Genomic DNA, 25,852 nt, shown 5'->3' with positions numbered 1-25,852 from the left:
AGTTGAGTTGTCTCTTACCTGGGAATTCTGAGGTTGGTGCAAAAGGGGGAAATTTCTGTGGTCAAAATATACCTTGAGGGGTGCCTGGGTGGCTCAGTTGGTTAAGTGACCGACTTTGGCTCAGGTCATGATCGCACAGTTGGTGGGTTTGAACCCTGCATCAGGCTCTGTGCTGACAGCTCGGAGCCCGGAGCCTGCTTCTCATTCTGTGTCTCCCTCTGTCTCTGCCCCTCCCCAGCGCGCACACATGCATGCTTGCTCGCTGTCTCTCTCAAAGAGAAATTAACATTAAAAAAAAAAATTTTTTTTTAAATATACCTTGAGAAAACCCCCTGAGCCTTCTTTGAGGGCCCCTGGAATTGTGTTACCAGGTGTGAGGGTCACAGGCTCTGAGTCCCACAGACAGATAGCAGCCTCAAGGGCTGGTAGCAGATTGTCGCCTGTGGACATTTCTTTTCCTCCTTTGCCTTTTGCCCCTTGGTATATAACGTTGGATTTGCATAGGCTGAATGCTGCGCTTTATTCTTCACGCTGGCAGGGACAGAGGGCAGACTGTGTTAGGTCTTCAGGAGGCAGAAGGGGGCAGGGGTTGCAGGTGGGAGGCAGGTGTGTGGGTCCAGGTCTGTCCGTCAGCAGGCATGCAGATAGCTACCATGCAGTTAACATTGTGGCCCCAGCACATTGGGACTTCCTGGGGGAGCGGGGCGTTAGCCTTAGGTGTGCAGTCTCCCCTGCACAGATTCTCCTTCACTGGGTCTGGCCTGGGACTCAAGAATTTGCATTTCGAACAGACTCCCAGCTGACGTTGGTGCCGCTGGTCTAGGGACCCTACCTGGACAACCAAGCTTCTAGAGCTGCTCTGTCCAGTATGGCGCCCCCTAGCTACATGTGGCTATTTAAATCAATTAAAATTAAATAAAAGTAAAATTTTAGTTCCTCGGTCACGCTAGCCACATTTCAGATGGTCAGTAGCCACATGTGGGTAGCGGCTGCTACATTGCACAATGCAGATCCAGAACGTTTCCATCATCATAGAAAGTTCTGTTGGGCGGTGGTGAGGTGTGAATCTCTGCTTGGACACTTACTGGTTGCGTGAGTTTGGGTAAATTACTTAATTTCTCTGTGCCTTAGCTCTCTAATCTGTCTGTAGAAGAGAGAGAATAGTTCCTGGTGTGAGGTTTCAGTGGGTCAGTATGTGAAAAGCATTTAGGCGGTGCCTGACTTATGTTGGGCACTGACATAGGCTTATTATTGTCCTTCTTGCTCTAAGAAGCCTCGGGTGGTGGAGATGTTGATCCAGCCTCAGGGGGGCAGATAAGTTTCCTGGGGCTGCAAACCCCGGGCAGCATGGTAAGGGCTGCTGGGATGCGGTGCTGTAGGACCTGGGACCGTGCCAGGCCGACAAGGGAAGATGCCACCATGGTAGAGTGATGTCTTCCAGGGAAGACGGAGGGCCCTTTGTGGCCCATGGCGGGTGTCATGTCTTGTCTTCCTTCTCCAAAGGAATCGCCCTGGTTCCCAACCGGCTGTCACTGGCCGAGCCTGTAGGAAGCAGAGTCTAAAACGTGGGTTTGTGTGTGGGAAGCTTACTGGGCTGGGTGTGGGGGTGGACGGACACCTGTGGGTGTGAAGGGGGTAGAAGGAGATGGGCTGCCATGGTCACAAGCACGGCCTGTAGAGCGGTCCTCCGTTGAGGTCATCAGAGAGCTGCTCACTCTGACTGACTAGTCATTGGATGCTGGATGGGACCCTGGTGAGGCACTCTCTTCATCTCATGACAAGTCCCAGACGGGGAGAGCGGTGAAGTTGGGGCTGCTGGGTTCCTCCCCTCCAGCAACTGGGGAGTCTCCATGCTTGTTCTTGCTCATGGTCAGGCTCTGCAGTGCACAGCCACAGGCCCCGGGGATGGGGGTGGGAGTGTGGGGAGGGGAGTGGGGTGGCAAAGTCCCGGCACGGGAGCCCAAGGAAGCTCTTTGCCCCCCCCCCCACCTTTTACCTGGGGGCTCAGTTGTTGTGCGGTAAGGTGGGACTTCCACAGCCCGTGGATTCAGATGCCCCGTTGCTCAGTGTCTCCTTACCCCAGACCCTGTATTTGCTCCATTGGCTCCCAGCCCCCCTGTTTTGGTGCCTGATGTGGGGAGGGTTCTTGGCCCTGTTTCTGCCTCGAGGTTCTGGGTCCCCGAGGGGACTCTGACCTCTTCCTTGGTCCTGGATGAGCGCTGCAGGGACACCAGCTTGACCAGACCCCCTCCCTGTCCCGTCTCGTGGTGCCAGCCCCTGCTGCTCTTCTCTGTTCATCCTGCCCTGGCCGGGTTCTTCCTGGACACCCCCGGGGGCTGGGTCAGGATGGGGGTCTCAGGCAGCCTGCTTGATTCTGTGCCCAGCCAGCCGCTCCTGACATGGGTGCTCTCAGTGTCTCTGGGAAAGCCCTTAGTGCAGGCCCTGGAATAGTGGGTGGTAGGGAAGCATCTTGCAGGTAAAGGAGTCTGATGTTAGGGGGGCTGTTAGACTAGAGGTAAAACGGCTGGCCACGGGGACACTGAGATGGCCGGAGTCCCATGTAGTCGCCTCCAGGGGCAGCTGCTGAGTAGAACATGCTGCTTCCTTCCGGATGTACCGGCAGAGGCCGAGTTGGCAGCGTTGGGGAAACTGGGCCATTTTCTGCCCACATCCTGGGCAGGCTTCCTTCCTTGGCCGTGCACAGCCCTGTCCAGCCTGACGTCTCCAGAACACAGAGCAGTTTTTGTTGACCACACCAACAGCTCCCGCGGACCACCGTCTCTCACTCTGCCAGACTCTCGGCTTTGTGGCCACAGGGGTCTGGATCTCATGCCCTTGACCCACCACCCTAACCCCATATACCTCCCCACCGTTCATGCTGTTCCCAGAGGGGAAGTAACATGCGGTGGTTACAGGCAGCTGCCCTGGAGTCCACGTCCTCCACGTCCCAGCACCCAGCCTCTCTGAGCCTGTTTCTTCAGCTGGAATATGGAGGTGCTAACGGTGTCCGCCTCGTAAGGTGGCAGGGCATCGAATGAGTGTGTGTGTCCCTGTCCCCTGGAGCGGTGCCTAGCATTGAGTATGTGCTATTTCGGTTTCAGCCGTCACTGCTGTTATTATTGCTAGCACGGTTATTTCTTTTTTACTTTTGAAACGTTTTATTTTTGAGAGACAAAGCACGCGAGCAGGGGAGGGGCAGAGAGAGAGGGGGACAGAAGACCTCAAGTGGGCTTTGCACTGTAAGCACAAAGCCTGATGCGGGGCTTGAACTCAGGAACCCTGAGATCATGACCTGAGCCGAAATCAAGAGCTGGACGCTTGACCGACTGAGTCACCAGGTGCCCCAGTATGGTTATTTCTTTTTTAAAAACAATTTTTTTAATCTGTTACTTATTTTTGAGAAAGAGGGAAACAGAGTGTGAGCAGGAGAGGGGCACAGAGAGAGGGAGACACAGAATCCGAAGCAGGCTCCAGGCTCTGAGCTATTAGCATAGAGTCTAAAGTGGGGCTTGAACCTGCGAATTACAGGATCATGAACAGAGCTGAAGTCGGATGTTCAGCCGCCTGAGCCACTCAGGTGTCCCCAGTACGGTTATTTCCTTTGCTCGGAATGCGCTCTCCCTTTCTTGGCTCCGAACCTGAACTTGCCACCTGGCCTAGCAAAAAACATGCATGAAGATTTCTGTGATGTGGTCCAGATGACTGTACATTTTGGGATTTGATTCAAACCCAAGCTCTGCCGTCACCCAGCTCTGACCTCGAGCAGTGTGCCCTCCCTCCTCAAACACCACCCCGTGGCCTGTTCTGAACCCTGAGGGTGGGTGATGCTTACTGTGTTGGAGGGTCAAGTGTAGTGAGGGGTTAGGTAACGTTATTGCCTGCCACATCGCAGGTGCTTGAATAAGGTCAGCTCCTTCCCCCTCGCCCTCTGGCCTTCATCGATCTCCCCTTCGTTTGAACCCCTGGGACATTTCCTATCTGCAAAGCTTTCTGGGCACAGGGTTCTGCTCACCCTGTGAATCTCTTAAGTGACCTGAGTCCACGGCCATCCCTGAAGTGTGGAGACCAGCCTTGCACATCGTGGCATCAGCCCCCTTGAGCCCAAGGTCTCTTGTGTCCGGCCCGTCTTCTCACGGGGCTCCTGAGGGTGGAGTGGATGGGAACAGCCGCTCCCTCTACCGTTGAAGCCCCTCGAGGTGGATAGAGCTGGGGTTTCCCTCTTTTGCAGCATCAGCCTCCGGGAGCTGAAGACCATCTTGCCCCTGGTCAACTTCAAAGTGAACAGTGCCAAGTTCCTCAAAGATAAGTTTGTGGTAAGTTTCGTGGCTTGGCCTGGTGATTTTGTGAATTTAGGGTCGCTTAGCCTTTGAGCCCCGCTGAATGGTGCCCAGGAGAATCCTTCACCTCCTGATTCCTCTGTCTCCGTTGAGACAGAGGGACCCCCTGGAGGTCGTAGGCCCATGTTTGCAATCCTAGCAGACAACATCCTCCTTGAGGACCACGTTTGCTGAGCTGCTTGACTTGGGATGTTCCCATGGTATAGCCTTCCCTTTCCCTCACCATCGCACAGCCTGCTTTCCTTCAAGTAACGGTGAACACGCGGGATTTTTGGTTTGTTTTGAAACTATCATGGAAGGTTCCTTACATAGGTTGTCAGGGATGTGGCATTTTGTATGCAAGTCCTCACAACATACTTGGACTTAGCTCTTCTCTGCCCGTCCCCCCACATCCCCCCACTTCCCACCCACCCCTGCTCCCCGCCATCACTTAGTTTGTTTATGTTCTTGCATAATGGAGCTTTTGGTAGATCTGTGGCAGGTGGTGACTCTAAGCGTGGGGGTGTAGAGTAGGGCGGGGGGACTTTCTTGAGTGCATAAGAACGGAGGTGATGGGTAGGCACCCTTTGTGGTGCTCTGAGAGGTCCCGACCCTTGTCACGGAGCCCAGTGACTCTCCATTCCGCTGGTCCCAATTGCAGGACTCACACGGCCTTGTCAGTGGCAGCCCCAGGTACAGGCTTCCTTAGCCAAGAATGTGCATTCATTTCTGTACCAGTGAGCTCTTGGAAGAGTTAACCCACCTTATGGCTATCAAGCCATCTTTCGACCTGCCTAAAACTATTCTAACTACTCCAGCTATTCTAAGAAGGCAGAAACAGAGGTGGGAGAAGCATTCACCAATGATGACCACATCATAGGAATCTTTGTATTTTTAAAAAATGCATTTATTTATTTTGAGAGAGAGAGAGAGCACGCGCTCCCTGGAGGGGCACAGAGAGAGGGAGACCGAGAATCCCAAGCAGGCTCCCTGTTGTCAGCGTGGAGCCCGACATGAGGCCTGAGGCCATGAACCATGAGATCATGACCTGAGCCGAAACCAAGAGTCAGACGCTCAGCCGACTGAGCCACCCAGGCAGCCCCCTGGAACCTGGCTCTTTATCAAGCCTTTCCTGAGCAGGCGATACGTAGACCTTACTGATTTGGTTTCAGGGAAGTCCTAGGGAGGGTAGTGGTAGTTTTCCCATTTTACAGATGAAGAAACTGAGGGTCTGAAAGGTTCAAGTAAATGACCCAAAGCCATTAAGCAGTTCAGGGGACAAGCCTTGACTGGAGTTGAACTCTTAACTGCAAAGGCCTGGTTAGTTTTCCCTGGCTTTTAGAATGACCTATATGTACGGACCCTGCTCTAGGTCTAGATTTGGAAATGTCTCCTGCCCCCAGAAAGTATTACTGCCCTTGGGATTCTGGCCGAGACTCTTTTATTTTGGGGTTCAAGGCCAGAGCCTTACCTGGTGGGACTCCTGGTGGTTATGTTCTCTAGGCAGATAAATTCGGAAACCTGTGAACAGTTTGACTTCAGAAGACTGTGAGTTTGCTTTCAGCCAGCGCTGTCGAAGGGCGGGCCTGCCTGTTACTAGTGGAGCAGTGTTCTTGTAGGGAACCTCAGAGACCGAGTGGTTACTTTTTCTTTTAATTTACAGGAAATCGGCGCTCACAAAGATGAACTCAGCTTTGAGCAGTTCCACCTTTTCTATAAAAATCTTATGTTTGAGCAGCAAAAGTCGGTAAGACGATTCTTGGGCAAGTGATCAATGATGTTTTCGTTTCCCCTGCGTGTCAAAGTCCAGCACGCTCCTACGAAACCCACGAGAAGTGTTGAGTGTCCCTTCTAGTCAAGGAAGCAGACCGTGGGAGTGGCTGCGACGCACTGTTTGTGTCCGTTAGGTTGGCGTGAGAGAGAGCTGTGGGGAAATCGGAGCGGGGGGAAATGGCTCTTGCATACCTTCCTGGTGGGAGTGTGACAAGTCTCGTTGGAATTTAATCTGAGCCTATTAAGAAGTTCAGCTAACTCCACTGCATGATCTCATTCTGCAAAGGAAATTTATCAAATTATGAAGAGTCACCATCTCTGGGTAGAGGGATTATGTGTGTGTTCCTTCTTTTTATGTTTTTATTCATTTTTTAATGAGAATGATTTTTTATTCGGATAATATGCCGTTTTAAGATAAGATGTGCATACGTTTTGACCTGACGGTGGCATTTTGGGGACTCTGTTTTAGACAAATAAGGGCACTGGGACCTAGGAATTGAGTGGTAGGGTGTTTATTGCAGCATTATTTATGCCAGCAAAACAGCTGGGAGCCTTCTGCATGCTTCTCAGGAGAGAAATGGCTGAGTAAACTGTGGTCCATCCATAGCACACAGCATCACGCAGCTGATTATGGAGCCTGAATCTGTGTGTGTGTCGATCTGGAGGGATGTTCATGGTGTTTTGTGAGCAAAACCAGCAGCAGATTCACGTGAGGAGCCAGGTCTGATAAAAAACAAAACCAAAACCTGCATAGAGTAATCCCCCTCCATATGTCTATGTGTGTTTTTATGTTTAATGTTGATCTTGTGTATGCACTGAAGGGGTTTAGGAGGACGGGCAGGAGAGATCACTGAATTTTTCTTTGCACACCCCTGTTTTCTCTGACTCATTCCAAGGAGTACATTACTTTTGGAATAAAAAGAGAGTCCCATAGGGGCGTCTGGGGGGCTCAGTTGGTTAAGCATCCAGCTCTTGGTTTCTTCTCAGGTCATGATCTTGAGGTTCGTGGGATCGAGCCCCGCATCAGGCTCTGTGCTGGCAGGGTAGAACTTGCTTGAGATTGTCTCTCTCTGCCCCTCCCCTGCTCTCTCTCTCTCTTTCTCTCTCAAACATACATTTTAAAAAATCCCATAAAGCGTAGAGCTTAAAAAGAAGGGTTGTTCAGTGTAGTGCATGGAGCACAGTGCCTGGCAGGCAGCACTCATCCCACAAACAGGAGGTTGTTGGAAAAGGGCTTTGCAGGTAGCAAGGGTGGGTCCAAAGCAGGGAGAACATAGGACTTGGAGCCAGAGGATCTGGTTTCTCCTATGAGCTGTGTGATCTGGGGCTGGTCACGCATGATTCTCAGCCTCAGTCTCTTATCTGTGTAATGGGGACGGGGATTCCCACCGGGCTCTAGGGAGCATTGAATGAGGGCTGTGGGTGGGGCAGTCAAGAGTGCAGGCATTTTTAAGTGATGAGCATGAAAATCATGAGAAGACACTTATTAATTGCCTTCTGCATGCAGGCCTGCAGGTGGGCACAGGGTGAGGCTTTCTGATGGGTGACTGCTGGCCATCTGCCTACAGTGGGAAAAAATACATTATTTAATAGAGTAAAAAAATTCTACTTCACTGGGGTTGTTTTCATATATTACTTCTTGATTTGCCAAGGAGAGTAGAAAGACTATAAGCTTTGGGGATTGAAAGACCCGGATGTCAGCTCCTAAATTGGCCTTGGCTGACCAGGTGATTTTGAGGAAAGACAACTTTTTGTCTTTCATTCAGCCACCTTTATAAAATAAAGGTATTCAATCAAGCCGTTGCTTATAAAACTTTAAAAATTATGTAACTTTCCTCCTATTTTTTTAAGTTTTTTTATATTGTTATTTGAGAGAGCGATAGAGAGCAAGTAGGGGAGGGACAGAGAGCGAGGGAGACGGCATCCCAAGTAGGCCTCACACTGCTAGCACAGAGCCCGATGTGGGGCTCGAACTCACAACCTGCAAGATCATAACCTGAGCTGAAGTCAAGAGTCAGATGCTCAATGGCCTGAGTCCCCCCAGGCACTCTGTTCCCCTTTTTTATATGAAACCTTAAAAAAAAAAGCTGGGGCGCCTGGGTGGCTTAGTGGGTTAAGCGTCTGACTTCGGCTCGGGTCATGATCTCACGGTTTGTGAGTTGAGCCCTGCATCGGGCTCTGTGCTGACAGCTCAGAGCCTGGAGCCTGCTTCGGATTCTGTGTCTCCCTCTCTCTCTGCCCCTCCCCAACTTGTGCGCGCGCGCGCGCGCGCGCGCTCTCTCTCTCTCTCTCTCACAAAAATAAATAAACATAACAAAAAATTTTTTAAAAACTGCATACAAGCTGATCAAAACACTTCTTAGGCCAAAATCTGTAACTTTGATTTATAATCAGTTCTTGAGAACAGTGAAAACCTTTGATGACAATGCACAAGTGACATCCAGAATGACAGTTGCAGACAGCAATTGTCTGCAGTTGACCAGGATTGAAAAGAAGCTTGATTCACTCCAGATAAGTAGTTGCAAACAATTGTTTTTATAGTCAGTTGCCTTGAAATTTCAGGATGCTGTCTCATCAGACAGACGGCAGGCAAAGCTTGAGAACAAGGTTTGCACAAAAGCTGTTTAATCTGCCCACACAGGTTAGCCTGCTGGCGGTCTGTTTCCACTGTGATAAAATTCCACCTGACACTTAATTCAACCTGCACTGTCGTTAATGTCCCTTTTTAAGGCTAATGCGTGTGTGTTTGAGAGGGAGGAGGAGGAGAAAGAAAGTTGAGTCTGATTTCTGCAGAATCCCTGAATCCTCTGGGGGTGTCTTTGATTGCCCGGTTTTGGGTGGGGAAACGCCCCATCTGTACCAGAGGCTGGCTTCTGTTGGCCAGAACGCCACCTTTAGCCTGCATTCTGTTGTACTTGGCCTAATGGTTTAAGTGTTTCTTGAAATGAATTGCCTACATTTAAAACTCAAGAAGTTTCATATTAATATCTAGATTTTTCTGCTGCTTTTAAAAAAAATGGACATCTGGCTATCTCTGGGTCCTTCCTGAGTTCCCCACGGGGATGTATGAGTAGAAAGGAAGCCTGCATTCTCTGGTTTGCCCCAGCTCTCACCCACCACCCATTTCTCTCTGCTAATTTACCTTGCGTACCAGGCCCCACCACTTGATCTCCACCCCTGGAGGGTATAACTGGCTTGGAATTTGAATAACAAAACCCCAAGCTTGATAGATAGTTAGTGGCCAGCTTGAGAAACCTCACTAACTCTTGTGTAGGTAAATGCCCCTCCCCTACTGTTAGCATATAATTTACTTCCTGGGCTCCTTGCTGGCTGCACAGAGGAGAGGAAAGCAATAGATATATGCTCTTACAGGCTCAGCTGGATTTCCTAGGCTCTTCTGGGGAGATAGGGCTGTTTAGGGTGATGGACAACCCCCAAGCCTAGACCCAGGAGTGGGTTCGTGCTCAGCAGTACCTGTAGGTTTCCAGCTTGGGGTAACCAGTTCCTCCTTGTGTCTAACCACCTACTTACATCGCTGCTGTCAGGCCTCAAAGCTTCTAAAATTTGGGTAGCCGCAGGAAGAGAAGAAAGTTAATCCCATGTGTTTCCCCGGGTGATGGGCCTCTAACTAGGCTGTACTAACAATATTATAAAAAAAGATCCTTAGTGAACCTTTCCTAAGTGTGAACTACACGCTGGGTGCTGTGCTAAGTGCTGTACGGCTCTTAATCCTCTTCGCAGCTGTGCTAGACCTACCATTATTAGCCCCATTTTACAGATGAAGAAACTGAAGCTCAGGGAAGCTACTTGCTGGAGGTTATACAGCTAGGATTTGAACGCTCCTCTGCCCGACTTCAGTGCCCAGCCACTGACACGACTTTTTTAATTTTTAAAATGTTCTCACGAAAGGGAATGTCAAACACGTATAAGCAGAGGCAATGGTACGCGAACCCTCCGTGGACCATCACAGCTTTAGCGATGATCAGCTCATGGCCATCGGGTTTCATCTTGCCCTTGCCCACTTCCCTCTGCTCAGATGATGTTGAAGCAAACCCAGCGTCGTATTGTTTCTTCCTTAAATGCTTAATACCCAGCTTTGTAACTGCTGCCTTGCTGCCTCCCCACCAGACAAGCCAAGTCCCCCTTGGTCAGTGATGGTGGGGCATCAGGCATCATCAGTGAGGACAGCTGGCTGGTTTCCTTCCTGCTGTTGGTCCGGGACTTGACTTTTACCTCGGTGGGGTGTGGCATTCAGGTTGCCGTTTATCTGTGTGTTTTTATGCCCTGCCTTTCCAGACGATCCATCCTCTGGACCCTCTAGTAGATTCCTTCGGAAATGTGCTACGGTTCCGCGTTAGCCAGAGAGCAATATCACGTATGATGCAGTTTCTGGGGCTCAGGCATTCTGGCACGCGTTGGCTGGATTCTCTGCTCTGGGGTCTCACGGGGTTTTAGCCGGGGGCTGTGGTCTCTTCTGAGACTCAAGTGGGAAAAGATCTGCTTCCAAGCCCATGAAGTTGTGGAACCTTGTTGTCCAGAAGCCACCCACAGCTCCCTGATGGATGGGGCTCGCCTACATGGCTGCTGGCTTCCCCAAAGCTGGCAAGACAGTTGCTCAGTCGTATACGGCATCATCATGTAGTCATAGACGTGTAATCGCGTGCATCCCATGCCTTTCAAGTGGCAGGGATAATGCAGGGCTGTGAACACCGGGAGGAGGACGTCCTAAGGCCATCTTCAAAGCCTGTCCACCAAGGGTTCCCATAAACCCAAGATTTGAAGTTGCTCCCCAGCGGCTCACAAGTAGTAATCACCGAAACTGTGTCCCGTGCCAGTCAGAGAACAAGTACCCTCCCACCCGTGCAGGGTACCAGAAAACAAGCACTCACTGCCTCCTCCCGCCCATTACCATCCCCACGGTGTCTGAATGCAGGCATCCTCTCTTGCTTGTTTGCCTGTTCTAGAAAACAGCTGTAATTTTTTTTAAGGTGGCAGTAATCTTCCCTTAGTTAGGGGAAGATTCCCTGCTAACACTTCCCTGAGTGTTGCTTGTAGCTGAGAGCAGCCTTAAGTGTCCACACCCTCAGTCTTGTCTGTTGTTTGGGGGTGACAGCACCCATCCTCCAGGCTCGGTGAGAGGGTTAAAAGGGCTCAGAGATCGCGGTCACCCCACAGAGTGTCCTGCACACAGCTGGCCCTCAGAACAGCCTTTCATGAGGCAGAATTCCCCACAGGGGAAGGAAGCGCTCACCTTTGGTGCTCCCGCTCTCTGTCCTGCTTCAGAAAGACCATCTCGGTCAGAATCGGTGGCTTTCCCAGAGCGTCCTCTGACTGCTCACCGTATTGAAGCAGATGACCAGGCAGCACTTGATAGGAAATTCATTTCTGATGTTTGAATAAATGGTGTTATAAGCAAAGTAATGTTTTGTCTATCACTTAAAAGTAAGAAGCACGTACAAAGAAAAAGATAATTGAAAAGCCTGCAAAGCTTCTACGATTATACCTGGGATTATACTTTTGGTAGAAAGATTAATGTTTATTCTTCTGAGTTTTACATGGGTGTGAGCATATGACAAGTGAGTCACGTTCTGTGACGGTATGCTGGCTGAGGCTTCCAGGGACAGGGAATGTGGCACATTATTCGAATTGGCAGCGAGGAGGGAGAAGGACCCACCGTGCACACGTCGGCAGTGACCCTCTGGTTAGCTTTTTCTGTCACTGCCACTTTCCCCTTGGCCTCCTGGAACCAAATGGCTCAAATGAGCGCAGAATGTGTAGGCTGAGTTACAGCCTGGAGGGTGCCCCTGCCATATGGGGAGACTCAACTCCTTGACCTCGATTCCTCTGGGCTCTTGCTTCTGTGGTCCCCATCCTTGGGCACGGCCCCTTCCCTTGTCTAGCTGTAACTGCCTCTTCTCCTGGGACTCAAAAGTCAGAGGTGACTTTTTTCGTAGCCTTTAAATTTTTCCTAGAGAAAATTAATTGACCCATTATTTTCAGCATTCATTCAACAAATGTTTGAGCCAAGAGGGCCCAGTGGTTAAACAAAACAGACATCTCTCTTGACCTCGTTGATCCTTTGCTGGGGTGAGAGGGGTCAGGACACCCCCCGGAGTCACACGGGGCCCCCGACATCCTGGTTTAGTAGAATTTGACCACATAACCCTACACGGTAATGGTAACATAACCTAATTGCTGTCTCTCCACTCTGTGTGCCTTGTAGCATCTAGAATATTCTTCTCTCATTGCTAGGATGTCATTAGTCACTTTGTGTGCATTTGCACGTACTGTGAAGGCCACTGGAGATGAACCAAGGTGGACGGGGGCTGAAATTCTGGCCCCTTGACATTCTGGGTATGTCATCTGAAAACAGCTGCTCATCCTTCTGGAGCCTGTTTTTTGTTGCCAAAGTGGGCTTCGCTTTCCTGTCTTCTGGGTGGGATGGGTGCCGGGGGTAACTGAGGTCGTGGCTGCCTTGTGTCAGCTCCTGACAAGCCATTAGTTTGTCAGGGCTGCCGCAGCAGACCCCAGCTAAGTGGCCGAAGAGAACAGACCTCTGTTCTCTCCCAGTAAGGGTGCTGACACCACTCAGCTCCCCCTGAAGTCTCGGGGGGAGAATCTCCTTGCCTCTCTCCCCACTTCTGGTGTTACCTGGCCGTCCTGGGCGCTCCTGGCCTGCAGATGCATCGCTCCAGTCTCTGCCTCCGTCATCACGTGGCCGCCTTGCCCTGGTCTGTGCCGGCCTCCAGGTGTCCCTCTTTATAAGGACTCCAGTCATTGAACTAGGGCCCACCGTAATCCAGCAGGACCTCGCCTTAACTCGATCACATCTGCAAAGACCCTATTTCCAAATAAGGTCCCATTCACAGGTGTGGGGGGCTTAGGGCTTGCACAGATCTCTCAGGGGACGCATGTAACACCTGCTATACCATCTTCCATCGATAGAATGCCCTCCTTGACGCATGTCCTCTGACTGCTGCCTCATTTCTCTGCCCCGTAGAGGGACCTCTTGCAGGAGCGCCATCGACCTTGCTGTCCCCCTTGCCTCCCTCCCTGCCCCAGCCACGTTCCATGCTTCTCACCCCACGGCAGTTGATGTTTTCCTAAGACCAGTGACCTCCACATCAACAGAGCCACTGGTCGGTCCTGTGGCCTTCATCTTGCCCGCTCCATGGCATAGATCACTGGTGACTCTCTCCTGGATATCGTCACTTGGCTTTGAGACACTGTGCTGTCTTCATTCTCCTCTTACCTCACTGTCTCTGCACTCACACGTTCTTGGCTGGGTCTTTGATTTCTTCGTGTCCAAAGGTTGGTGCGTCCCAGGCAGGGCCAGTGTCTCACCGGACTTGCCCGTCTCACTGCCAGCTTGCTTTGCATCTCCTGCTGGAATGTTCGGGAGAGGCCTGGTGACACTCCTCCCCTCCCCCAGTCTTCACTGCAGCGAATGCGTGACTGGCCACGCTGCTGGATGCGCCCGCCCAGGAATCTTCTCGCCTTCTGTCTTCGGTTCCCCGTCACCCCTACCCCCAGGCCTGCGCTGTTGCCTTGCGTCTGTGAATTCTGTTTCTGCTACCCAAGAGGTGAGCCTCAGGCTGGTACTATTTGCCTTTTTGCCTCCGGTCTACCCCCTGTCCCACTCTGTGCCCTGTGGGGGGCTCATTCCCACAAACTCATTCCCAGGTGCTCTGCCAGCAGGTTCAGCAAATGGGCGGATAGGGATGGGGGTACAGGCGTGCAAGAGGGGAAGCTGGGGTGTTTCTCCCCGTGTCTTCTGGCTCTGGAGGCCTCTCTGAAGTCGGGGCACCCCCTCCTTTGGCCCCGCTGCCCGCCTGGCTGAAATGGGGTGGAGCTTTTTGTGTGTTTCCTTGAAAAGAAGTAAAGGAAAAGACTGGCTTTAAGGATCTCATAGCATAGATAATTGAGGGTAAGTCTAGACCCGGCTTTCTCCAGGTGGAAGGAAACCAGTCTCAGGGTTTGGGTTTAGAAGGGATCTGGCCTGAAGCGCCGTGTCGATCTAGTGATCTAAGTGCCAAACATCCAAATAACAGCACGCACTGCCCCAAATCCCTTCTTTTTCTTTTTTTAAATTTAAGAAATAGCTATGCTGTCAGTTACACGTAAATAGAAGGGAGACTTGTGAGCTCTTCTGAAAGCGGCTCTTAACCTTTTTGGGTGACCCATTTCTTTGAGATGCTGATTAAAGCTGTAGGTCATCTTTCCAGAAATAAAAACACATACGTGCACAGACTAACACAGACCTCCTGATGCTTCCCAGGGGCCTGTCCATACCTTCTCTAGAACATTGATTTTCCTTGTATCATCCTGGACTCCAGGCAGTTTGGCTAAAGGACTGGGGAGTCTAGACTGGGAGTTGTAGTTCTATCATTAGCGTTTGTAACATGCCAGTGGCTACGTGTCCGTTTGTGCCCTGAATTTCTCAAATGCTTATCCAGTCATAGCCTGATTAAAAATTATTAAGGTAATGCTACCTAACCGGAAGCAGACACGTTATGGGGGGTGTGTGTGTGGCCATGAAGGGCAGGGCCGAAGCTGCCCAATATTTCTTTCCTTCTCTCGAATCTGAAGATGAAAAATTAGCTCGCTGCAATATTACCGATGGGAAATGCAGCGGTGAGGGTGTAGAAAAGGTCATGCATTCTCTGGTGGGGGCGCTGGTCGGGACAGTTGTTGGGAGAAGAGTTTGGTGAATCTGTCAAAGTTAACAGGCACACACCGGACCCACGTGCTTCCCTGTCTACCCAATGGAAATAGTTTGTGCGGCCGGGCAAAAATACACAGATACGCGGACACCCTTTGTAACGCTGGGTCTAATAGCAGAACATCAGTGATGTACGTATTATGGAATACATTGTGGGTTTTCATAGTAATGACGCAGGATGATTGAGGAGCAGAATAATAAATAAAGCCTAAAACACAGCTAAAAGCTTGGAGACATGGATGTAATATGATAGGATAAGGTATAATTAAAATGAATGTCCACTAAACAGATTCTAGAAGGCAACCTACCAAATTACTAAGATTGATTGCTTCTCAGGAATTAGACTAAGAAGGGGGCGAAGAAGACTTCTACCTAAGTTTCTGCCATATTCAAATATTACAAGTCATGTCATTTATAATTGTTTAATTAAAAAACCCTGTCCATTTGCATGAAGTGGCTTGACTTGTCTCATGTTCTTATTTTTTGTGTGTTTTCCTTCTGTTTTCTCTTTCAGATTCTTGATGAATTCAAAAAAGATTCTTCCGTGTTCATCTTGGGGTGAGGCACCTCTTCTGGGTTATTGTTGTTCAGGGCGGCTGTGTTGGGCTTAGGTGCCCGAGTGGGTCCTCCCAGCTGGCTCCAAGGCGGGGGGCCACCTCTGTGGGCACGCGCTGATCTCCACAGGGGCAAAGTCTGTCATTGGGAAATTGGCTGTCCTGAGCCCGTGGGGTGGGCCAGCAGGTTCTGCAGAGAAGCCTGTGTGCTTTAGGACCCGCTCTCCCAGAAATCAGTTTTGGAAATGCCTGGTTAAGCAGATTTAAGTGAATTAAAACGAGTTGAAGCATATAAAGTGCTTCCTGTGGTGTGTGGGATGGCCAAGGGCTCATAAATAGTGATAATGGTATTATTAAAATGTAAGTGCTGCAGGACTTGTCAGGACCTTTACCATTCTTCCTCATTCCCCAAGTGGGGATTTATGAAATGTTCTCGGATTATGAAATGTTGGCCACGGAGTTAACAGCACCTAAAATGATTTGTGGCACGCTGATCTAGCCCTGCTTTTCAGAACCAGCCCTCACTGATGAGGACACTCTGGCAACTGACCCCTGTTCCTTTCTCAACCAGAAACCTCAAGACTGCACAGTATATATGAAACATCTGGTTTTTATTTTTTTTATTTTTTTATTTTTGGTTTTTTTGTTGTTTTGTTTGTTTTTGGGGGGGAACAAGAGTCAAGTTCATTTGTTCATTTCTTGCACTTGAAGCATTCCTCGATGACCTCCTTGGCCTGAGGCTCTTTGCCATAGTCCTTAACCACCACACAACTGCAACCAACCACTTTACGGGGTTTTCCCTCCCTGTCAGTTTTACAGTGGCCGACCCATTCCCCTCGTTTCTTGTTGTCATCAACCTTAATTAGGTTGATCTGGTGCTCAGCACAAAGGGCCTCCACCAACTTGACATACATAGGCTCATCACAGTTGGATGCCAGCACACAAAGATGGGCTTGGCGCTTGTCTAAGGCTTTGGCAGCTTCGCGAATTCCACGTGCCAGGCCATCGGGGATGAGGGCGGTCTTCAGCACCTCTTGTCAAGCAGTATTAACGTCCGTTACACCCCCAGCAGCAATGCCTTCCTCGGCCATGGCGGTGGGTTACGGATGGAGCCGAATCTTGACCGCACCCGAGCCTCCGCCTCCGCCTCCGCGAGACTCAGCGGCGGCAGGGAAAGGGCAACGTCTGGGTTTTTGTTTGTTTTCTTTTTTCTTTTTTCTTATATGAAATTTATTGTCAAATTAGTTTCCATACAACACCCAGTGGTCATCCCAAAAGATGCCCTCTTCAATGCCCAACACCTCCCCTCCCCTCCCTCCCACCCCCCATCAACCTGGTTTTTAAAAAAATGTTTAATTTTTTATTTGGAGAGAGCGCATGTGCATGAGTGGGGGAGGGGCAGAGAGAGAGAGAGAGAGAGAGAGGGAGGGAGGGAGAGAATCCCCAGCACATTGCACACTCAGCACAGAGCCCAACTCGTGGCTCAGTCTCAGGACTGTGAGGTCATGACCTGAGTCGAAATCAAAACAGATGTTTAACTGACTGAGCCACCCAGGCACCCCAAAACAAATCTGATGTTCATGTAGTATTTTAAGGAAAAAATGAGGGTTAGACCATGAGGGTCGTTAGCAAAGAAGATTGGAAGTACATTCGCAATTAGAGAATGACAATAGACTTTTGGATTCTAAGTGAGTTCAGTAAAGGCAACAGCTTAAAGTGTGTTTTATCGCCTGTGCTTTAAAAGACACCCCTGCTTCCCCCCCCCCCCCCCACATAGACACCTTGCAGATTCTAGGGGTAAAGTGTATTTCCCCTTAAAGCTCTGTTCTACAGAATGCACTTTCCACAGAAGCCAGGGTTGCTCTGCCAGTCCAGTGAGGTCCCACTTTTTCAGTGGCCCCGAACATCCTCTCCATGAGGCCGTCTGTCAGCAGGCTGCCGGCTGAGGTGGGGTCTCCCTGTATGCAGGGCGAAAGGTTCTCTCCTCTCAAATGGAAAATTCTCCCAACAGTAGGCCTTCATCTGCTCCAAAGCCTGTGTCTTGTGTCTTCAGGCTGATTCCCCCCACCCTCCCAGAACCTGGGGGGCTTCAGCTGACCCCCACTGCTGCTTCGGAGCCCTGAGTGGCTCAGCAAACTGGATTGTGGCTTCTGAGGAGACCCTTTGATGGGGCCCTGTTCGCTTCTCCAGCATAAGCTCCCCCACTAAGTGCTGTCCACATCCAGCCCGACCCAAGCATTTGCTGTGCGGTTCAGGTCTGCCCCCCTCCCCCACTGCTCTCTCCCTCCACCCCCTGCCCCTTGCCCCCCTTCTCTTTTTCCTTAGGACTTGGGATATATGGTTCCCTTTGTCTGAGACCCTTGGCACGTCCTGGCGAGCCCCTCCTCCTTCTCTGGGACTCCGTTAGCTGTTGGGTCCTCCAGGTCTGGACTTGGGCCTCTCTCTGTGCGCTGGCCCCTCGTTTCCCCGTTGGCCAGCCTGCCACCCAGCTCCCTGGAGGGACTCACAGGGTGCCTGGTGGCAGGCTGCCCGGTGCACAGCCTCTGTCGATCGTGTACTCTCTCAACACCCTCCCTTTCCCCGAGGGCAGCAACACCGACCGGCCGGATGCCTCCGCTGTTTACCTGCACGACTTCCAGCGGTTTCTCCTACACGAACAGCAGGTGAGGGCAGGCCAGGGCTGGGGGAGCTGGAGGAGCTGCCTGGGCCGGGTTCTCATCTTCTCACCACCTGCCACCCGGCCGGCGGTTGTGGTGACACACTGGTGCTCCCGTCCGATGCCGCTCTGGTGTCTGAGACTCTGGAAGGAGAACCACCTCATGTTGGCCCCTTTCCAAGGCACAAATCCAGAAGGGGGGAGTGAGAGTAGTCCGAGGCAGGTGGGTGCCCCGTCTGTTTCCACCTAGCGGGCTTCCGCTCCCTCTCCTGGCTCATCACACGTGGCCTTTTCCTAGAAGCCTTCCCTGAGCGATGGGAAGATGTGACCGGGCACATGAGCCTGCCGGGTCCTCTGGGGGATGAAACAGCACAGCCGTCCTTAAACAAATGACACATGGGGAAGTGCTGGTGGCAGAGTGAAGGGCTTTTGTGTCGGGCAGTAGTTTTCCACCAGAGTCATTGCACCAAACGGGGGGGGGGGGGGAGGGTTGGGGGCATGTCTGGAGACGTTTTTGGTTGCCACAAGTGGGAGGGCTCCTGGTACCTCGTGGGTAGAAGCCAGAGATACTGCCTGACATCCTGAAATGCACAGGTCACCCAACCCCAAATGTCAGTAGTGCTGTGGTTGGAAAAACAGCTCGATGGAGAGAAACGGGAGATCCTCTTACTAGCTGTGTGACCTTGGGCAGGTGGTTTGACCTTTCTGTTCCCCAGTTTCCTCTCTAAGTGGGGATGGGAGCCCTACTTTCCAGAATCGTGGGGTCAGAGAAGATTGCCGTGATCTTTGTATGTACGTATACATGCATTTTTGTGTAGATACTTAAAATTTTTTACATCTGTCCCTGGAGTTGTCTTTGCTTCCTCCTTAATTTTCTGGTTTTGGTATTTTAATCGACTTTATTTTTTAGAGCCGTTTCAGGTTCGTAGCATTCCAGTTCCTTGGCTTCTCAAGAAACTTTTTACTCCAAAACCTCTCAGACATGTGCAAGAGTAGACAGATAGGCATCACGAGCCACCGCGTATCCATCACTCAGATTAAGAAGTTATGAACGTTTCCCCAATTTTATTTCTCCTGCCCTCCACCTCCACACCCACGTGCCTCCCCTCCCCTCCCCTTCTTCTTCATTTCTTTAGTGGAATAATCTAAAGCAAACCCCAGGCTATGTATTATTTCCTTTGTAAATGCTTCAGTGCATCTCTCTTACAGATACGGACTTTTTTTTTTTTCCACAAAACATGACCACAGCAATCCTGTTCCACAATCCACACTAAACTCGTTAATGTCACCCAGTGTATCTCCCATGTTCAGATTTCACTGAATGTAGAGCAATGAACAGAGGCACACAACTGGGGGCAACGCCAGCCACACGGAAGCCCAGGCAAAGGGGGCAGCTGTGGTGGTGCCTGATAAAGGGTGACTCCCTTCCCCCGTGCAGGTTCAAGGAGAGCACCTGAGCCTGCAGCTCTGCGGTGGGGTGCAGCGAAGGGGCACGTGCATTCTCTGGGCACCTTACATGCTGGGTCTGTGCCACCAGCGTCGTAAAGCAGAGAGAGGCACGTGGTTTTCTTTTTCGCCATCCTCTTTTTTGCCCTAACTACTCAGTTTGGTGGGAAGCCGTTGAGGCCAGATCCCTGGGGACGAGTAGCCTGATCCCCTAGAATTCACCAGCTTGTGCTGCTTAATTTTACGACACCCACACCGGCCCCTCGGAGATCAGGGCTGTGGGTCAGGAGCATAGCGCAGGAGATCTCTCTCCCCAAGTGGGGAGTTAGAACCCAGGGGGCCCCTGATGTCAAGAATGGGGACACTGAGCCGTCAGTCTTGCAGACCCTTAAGTCCCGTGTGCTGGGCTCTGTGCGATGCTGGCAGGAAGCAGGGCTGCTCAAAAGGGACATTTGTTTAGGGTGCTGGGTGCTCACCCACAGAATACTCACGGAGGCCCCGTTGGGTGTGCAGATCCGTGCAAGGTTTTTAGGGAGCACTTCGGCAATATGCGATTAAAATGAAAACTTTGAAGAAAAGGTTTATGTACCTCAGTTAAATAACTGCCCTCCTAGGAACTCACCCTACAGAAGCAATGGCAGGGTTCTTAATAGGAGTGAAGGCCTGGAACTGACCTAAATTCCCACCGGAGGACTGGTTACATGTGCCACAGGCCAGCCCTGGCCGGCGGGGGATGGGTGCCACTGTCGAACAGGTTGGGGGCAGGGGGAGGGGGTCAAAAGGAAGACTCCAGAAGTGATGTGCCTGGGTTGGTCTCGGGCTCACTGTTGGGGGGCAAGTTATTTAATGACTCAAAGCCTCAGCTTCTCCAGTCACATAACATGGAGAGTAACGTATGTACCTTCTGGGGCTGCATGTGTTTAAAACGAGCCGCTCTGTGAAAAAGGTTTAATGCAGAGCCTGGCCATACAGTCCGTGCCCAGTGCTGAGACTCTTATCCCCATTTCCTCTGTTATGCTTCTTGTTTTCACGATCGTAGCTGCCTGGCACCCCACCCCACCCCACCCCACATAGATACATTTTTATTTATTTTTAACTCGCGGAATGTTGGAATTTTATCCTCCTTTATGCTGAAGATGTTATTCACAGCCAGGCTAGTTCCACGTTAAGCTGGCTCAGCCCCTGTGCCTTTTAGTAAATGCAAAAGCTTTGTAGGAGAAGGCACGAGGAAGCCCCTGGCCTTTGGTGGGGGGACACCTAGGTCTGGCGAGGCGTTTGCATTAAGTATCCCTGTGATTTGAGTTTTATGTTCCATTATTCAAAGATCGTAGCGCCTCGTGTGTGGATGAGCCGGCCGCTCCCAGCCTCCCAGCTACTTTGTGTCCCTATCCAAGTAGATTTGCAAACATCCACAGTAAGGTTCATTGTTGGTCAGCCACCCACGTGCCAACAGGGCCATCTCTTTACCACCTTATTTGCATCTGCCCTTGCCTTTTGCTTCTTTCAGACTTCCCGGTCTGACCCTTCCCGTCCAACCACACACACATCTGGTGGCGCATTTGCTTTTATTATCCTTAAAGGTAGAGGTTTTAGCATATTCAGAAGCCATAAAGCATTAGTCACAGGTGAAACTATGTCATGTTTCGTCTTTTTGTGCCTCTTTTTTGCCTATGAGTATATGGGTTTCTAGGGATTAGAGAGGAAAACAGTACAGGTACTTAATACCACGTGTTCTTTTTCTAATGGGCTTCTGAATTTCTTTTTTTTAATATTTTTATTTATTTTTGAAGGGGAGAGAGAGCATGAGCAGGGGAGGAGCAGAGAGAGAGGGAGACATAGAATTGGAAGCAGGCTCCAGGCTCTAAGTGGTCAGCCCAGAGCCCGATGTGGGGCTCGAACTCACGAACTGTGAGATCACGACCCAAGCCGAAGTCGGACGCTTAACTGACTGAGCTACCCGGGCGCCCCATGGGCTTCCGAATTTCTAAGTGGTAGAAGCTGTTTTCGAACAGCTGAAGGTATATTTCAGACATCATCAACATGTGAGAAGCGTTACTTGGCGGACTCTTTGAAAAGAGGACATATTCTAGGTCAGTTGATTTGGAACCTCCACTCTGCGGCTTACCAGCTATGTGAACTTGGGGTTGTCACGTGACATCCTGAGCCTCTGTTTCCTCGGCTTTTAAATGACAGTGGCAACGAATGAGGTGCAGAGTTGCATGGACGGAGGTGACCCCAGGAGGAAGACAATTGTTTGCACAAGCTGCCAGGATTGGAGCACCTTCTAATGTTTGTTTATGGTTGAGAGAGACAGAGACAGAGCGTGAGCAGCGGAGGGGCAGAGAGAGAGGGAGACACAGAATCCAAAGCAAACTCCAGGCTCTGAGGTGTCAGCACAGAGCCCGAAGTGGGGCTCGAACTCCCGAACCATGAGATCATGACCTGAGCTGAAGTTGCATGCTTAACCGACTGAGCCACCCTCGTGCCCCAGATCAGAGCACTTTCCATGTACCAGATGCTATGTCAAGCACATAGCCTTATTTCCTGCAGTCTCTGGCAGAAAGTCTGTGCATAGGTGTTATTCTCATGTAATAAATGAGACAGAAGGGGCATGTAACTTGCCAGGGTCAGCCAAGTGACCAACCCTGGCAGTCTGACATAACTCTGCTCCCAGCCTCTTCAGGCTAACAAATGTAAAGGGCTAGCACAGGGCAGGAGTCGGCAAAGTATGGCCCATGGGCCAAATCTGGCCCACCACTTGTTTTTCTAAATAAAGTTTTATTGGAACGCAGCCATGGCCATTTATGTATGTATTGTCTATGGCTCCTTTTTCAGTACAGTAGCAGACTTGAGTGGTTGTGACCCAAAGCCTAAAATTTACCCTCTGGTCCTTTACAAAGAATGCTGGCCAGGCACAGAGTAACGTGTGATATGCAGGCGTTGATCGCATACGCGTTCAGAACAGGTTGGTGTTTTGGTCTCTGATGGAAACTGGATCCTGAGAGATGAAGAATTTTGCCATTCCCCTTTCTGACGACTTCTTGCTCTCGTTCTCATTCCAAGGAGGTTTGGGCTCAGGATCTGAACAAAGTCCGCGAGCGGATGACAAAGTTTATCGATGACACCCTGAGGGAGACCGCCGAGCCCTTCTTGTTTGTTGATGAGGTGAGTGGGCTTCCCGTCAATGTGGCTGGGCCTCTTCGATTGATGTCTGTGACGTCCGATGTTCCTTTTTTCCGGTTCTCTTCCCTTGAAGGGCTTGGCTGTGAGAGCTGCTTTTCTTCTAGGTTCTGAATTCTAGCCTTCTGTTGTGCTCATCCTCGTCCATTTGGGTGTGGAGACTGGGTGGGTTCTTTGCTTCTTCCGCTAGAGGGCATCTGCCGCCGGCCTGTGGCTAACAACCTAAGCATGGCCAGGAGATTCGAAGGTCGATGGGGCTTCTGCACCTGCCCCCTGCCCCGTGTGAAGCAGCAGGGGATGGACGGAGAGGAGGGTGGGACAGGGAGGGGGGGGGGGCGCTCCTGCCTCGTGTAAGCTTGTGCCCAGGCAGCACAGTGTAGCACCCGTGTCCCTCAATCTGATTTTGTTTGTAATTATTTTTTAACGTTTATTTATTATTTGAGACAGAGAGAGACACAGCATGAACGGGGGAGGGGCAGAGAGAGAGGGAGACACAGAATCAGAAGCAGGCTCCAGGCTCCAAGCTGTCAGCACAGAGCCTGATGTGGGTCTCGAACTCACGGATTGTGAGATCATGACCTGAGCCGAAGTCGGACGCTCAACTGACTAACCCCCAATCTGATTTTTTTTTAAGGGGTGAGGAAACTTCCTGCCTGCTAGATGTTAGGATACTGGTGATGATTTTTGGCTCTGGTTGGGTGCTGGGTTCACAAAAGTTCACGGTATTATTAGGCCTTAAAACTTCTGTGTGGGAAGCCTATACTCTTTTCGTATCAACTATTTTAGGATACACATTAAAAAGGAAAACACCACACAGGTCAGCGAAAACATGTGTCCATATATCCTGCCGAAGTCTGAGCGTCCTGCGTTACAAACTTGGGTAGGGGCGTCTGGGTGACTCAGTCAGTTAAGTGCCCTGACTCTTGATTTTGGCTCAGGTCATGAACTCATTCGTGAGTTTGAGCCCCACGTCAGGCTCTGCACTGACAGCACAAAGCCTGCTTGGGCTTCTCTCTCTCCTTCTCTGCCCCTCCTCTGCTCTCTGTCATTTCCTCTCTCCCTCTCAAAGTTAATAAAGAAACAAAAAAACAAAACAAAACTTGGGTACCTGAGGCCTGGAGACCATCTTCTCTGAGTTGATGTATCAGAGCCACCATTTCTCTGTTGTTGGCATAGACGGGAAAGATCCAGGCACCGTCGGTCCCCCTCATTGGGGTGATGATCTTGTCTCTGTGACTCTCCTAGTTCCTCACGTACCTGTTTTCGCGGGAGAACAGCATCTGGGACGAGAAGTACGACGTCGTGGACATACAGGACATGAACAACCCCTTGTCCCATTACTGGATCTCCTCCTCACATAACACGTGAGTTTTTGGTGAGCCTGTGGTGGGCCCACAGCCAAAGGCAGCATGGTGGGGTGCCGGTGCCCTGCTCTTGGAAGTATGTGGGAGCGGGCAGGGTGCAGGGCCACATTGCTCAGACTGGAATATACACAAGCTTCTGGAAGGGACGTGGAAACACCCCCCCCCCTTTTCCCAGTTGATATTTGCAATAATCGTGTTTTCTCTGTGGCCCTAAGAAGCAGGTTGGCAAAGCTGGTTTTCACGGTTTGGACATCTCCTAGTAGCCACAGCAGAGCAACTGAATTAGTTATTGAACTGGTCCTGACTGGGTCTATACCCTGTGCTGGGCACTGGGGATACAGCAGTGAAGAGAGAGGGAGCCCTCTCCTCATGTCCTTGGAGGGGGAAAAGGCCTCCTTTGATTTAAGGATGAACAGGAGTTGGTGAGAGACGAAGAGGTGGTGAGGCAAGGAGGAACAGCATGTTCAAAGGTCCAGGGGCATGAGGAATGGAGCGGGGTTTGTTAAGACGAGACTCTAGAATCCAGGAGGGTGAATGATAAGAGAGCAGGACAGCAGTTGTGTTTGAGTGGAATCTGCCAGAGAGCAACACGTTCCAATGTTTGCAAGATTATCCTGATTGCAAAAGAGAGGGTAGACTGGAAGAAAGAAATGGATGTTGCACCAAAGTTCCAGTATTTAATCTGCCTTGTAAGGTGAGAAGGTGAAAGTCTTGGGGCCTGGGCATCACGAGAGCTACAGGTTGGTACCTTTCCAAGGGTCGTGGCAGACAGGAGTCAGAGAGAAGGCATTTTGGGAAGGTAAAGTCTTTTTCAGGGGCAAAATGATTGCATGGTTCTCTCTTTCCCACCATGTCCATTGGCTTAGAGTGGTGAATTCTACCAAATCCAGAGGATAGTTAAGGAACGTGAACTCTTAAAAGGGTGGGGGGGTGGATGTGGTGAGGAGGAGAGTGCATAAAACTCTGCTTCTTTTTATTAAAATTTTTTAAAATGTTTATTTGTTTTTGAGAGAGAGAAAAAGAATGGGTGGGGGAGGGGCAGAGACAGAGAGGGAGACACAGAATCCAAAGCAGGCTCCAGGTTCTGAGCTGTCAGCACAGAGCCCAACATGGGGCATGAACCCACAAACCACGAGATCATACCCTGAGCTGGAGTTGGACACTTAACCAACTGAGCCACCCAGGCACCCCAAAATAGGCATTTTTATGTCAGTTTTGGTGGACATAATTCAAAGTCTATTGAGTTCTAGCAGTGGTTGTTGAAGATCTGTGCTTGGCCTGGAGCCCTGAAACGAAAACAGTGGCCCAGCATGGGACTGAGGGCCTAGTGGACACCATAGCGGGGGCGGGTATGAATCGATGGCCATATGTGCGTTTCATTCCTGATACACTTTGACCGAGTGCTTCTCCAAAGAACACACAGCCTCGCCCCTTCCCTTGGATTGCCAAGGTGGCTGCCGTCCACATCCTGCGATTGTTGCCTGAGTCTAAGGCTCGTGACTGGTGGGGCCACACAATTGCATGTGTCCGGCCTGGATCCCGACCGCCGATCTTTCTAGACAGAGTTGAGGATGTTGGGCACCTGGGCTGAGAAGTTTCCCAGGGCTCCCCGAGGTGCGGGCCTGCCCCCACCCGGCTGCCGCCTCCCGTCCCTCAGGTACCTCACCGGCGACCAGCTGCGGAGTGAGTCGTCCACGGAGGCATATGTCCGCTGCCTGCGCATGGGCTGTCGCTGCATCGAGCGTGAGTGGCCTTTTCCTGGTGCAGGTGACGCTGTTGCTGAACTGCAGCCTGCCGTGGGGCCGCTCGTCGCCTTTCTTGTCCGAAAAGCCTGAGTCGTG

General features: G+C 50.8%; 1 protein-coding gene and 1 pseudogene across 4 annotated transcripts in view; one reads left to right on the top strand and one right to left on the bottom strand.

Moving 5' to 3' along the window:
* The window catches only part of PLCG2 (phospholipase C gamma 2), a 152,607-nt gene that overhangs the window by 66,954 nt on the left and 59,801 nt on the right, over positions 1 to 25,852 (top strand). For all 4 annotated transcript variants that reach the window (XM_027076280.2, XM_027076281.2, XM_027076282.2 and 1 more), the window contains 7 exons: positions 4,229 to 4,313; positions 5,980 to 6,063; positions 15,326 to 15,369; positions 17,956 to 18,028; positions 22,531 to 22,632; positions 23,893 to 24,011; positions 25,669 to 25,754. In XM_027076280.2, coding sequence (XP_026932081.1) covers positions 4,229 to 4,313; positions 5,980 to 6,063; positions 15,326 to 15,369; positions 17,956 to 18,028; positions 22,531 to 22,632; positions 23,893 to 24,011; positions 25,669 to 25,754 — 593 coding nt within the window. The remainder of the gene's footprint in view (positions 1 to 4,228; positions 4,314 to 5,979; positions 6,064 to 15,325; positions 15,370 to 17,955; positions 18,029 to 22,530; positions 22,633 to 23,892; positions 24,012 to 25,668; positions 25,755 to 25,852) is intronic.
* On the bottom strand, positions 16,035 to 16,456 carry LOC106984017 (40S ribosomal protein S12-like; annotated as a pseudogene).

This window comes from Acinonyx jubatus, chromosome E2, assembly GCF_027475565.1.
Source record: "Acinonyx jubatus isolate Ajub_Pintada_27869175 chromosome E2, VMU_Ajub_asm_v1.0, whole genome shotgun sequence".
Lineage (NCBI taxonomy): Eukaryota > Metazoa > Chordata > Mammalia > Carnivora > Felidae > Acinonyx > Acinonyx jubatus.
The sequence above is the reverse complement of the archived record's forward strand: the minus strand, read 5'-3'. Positions and strand labels throughout refer to the sequence as shown.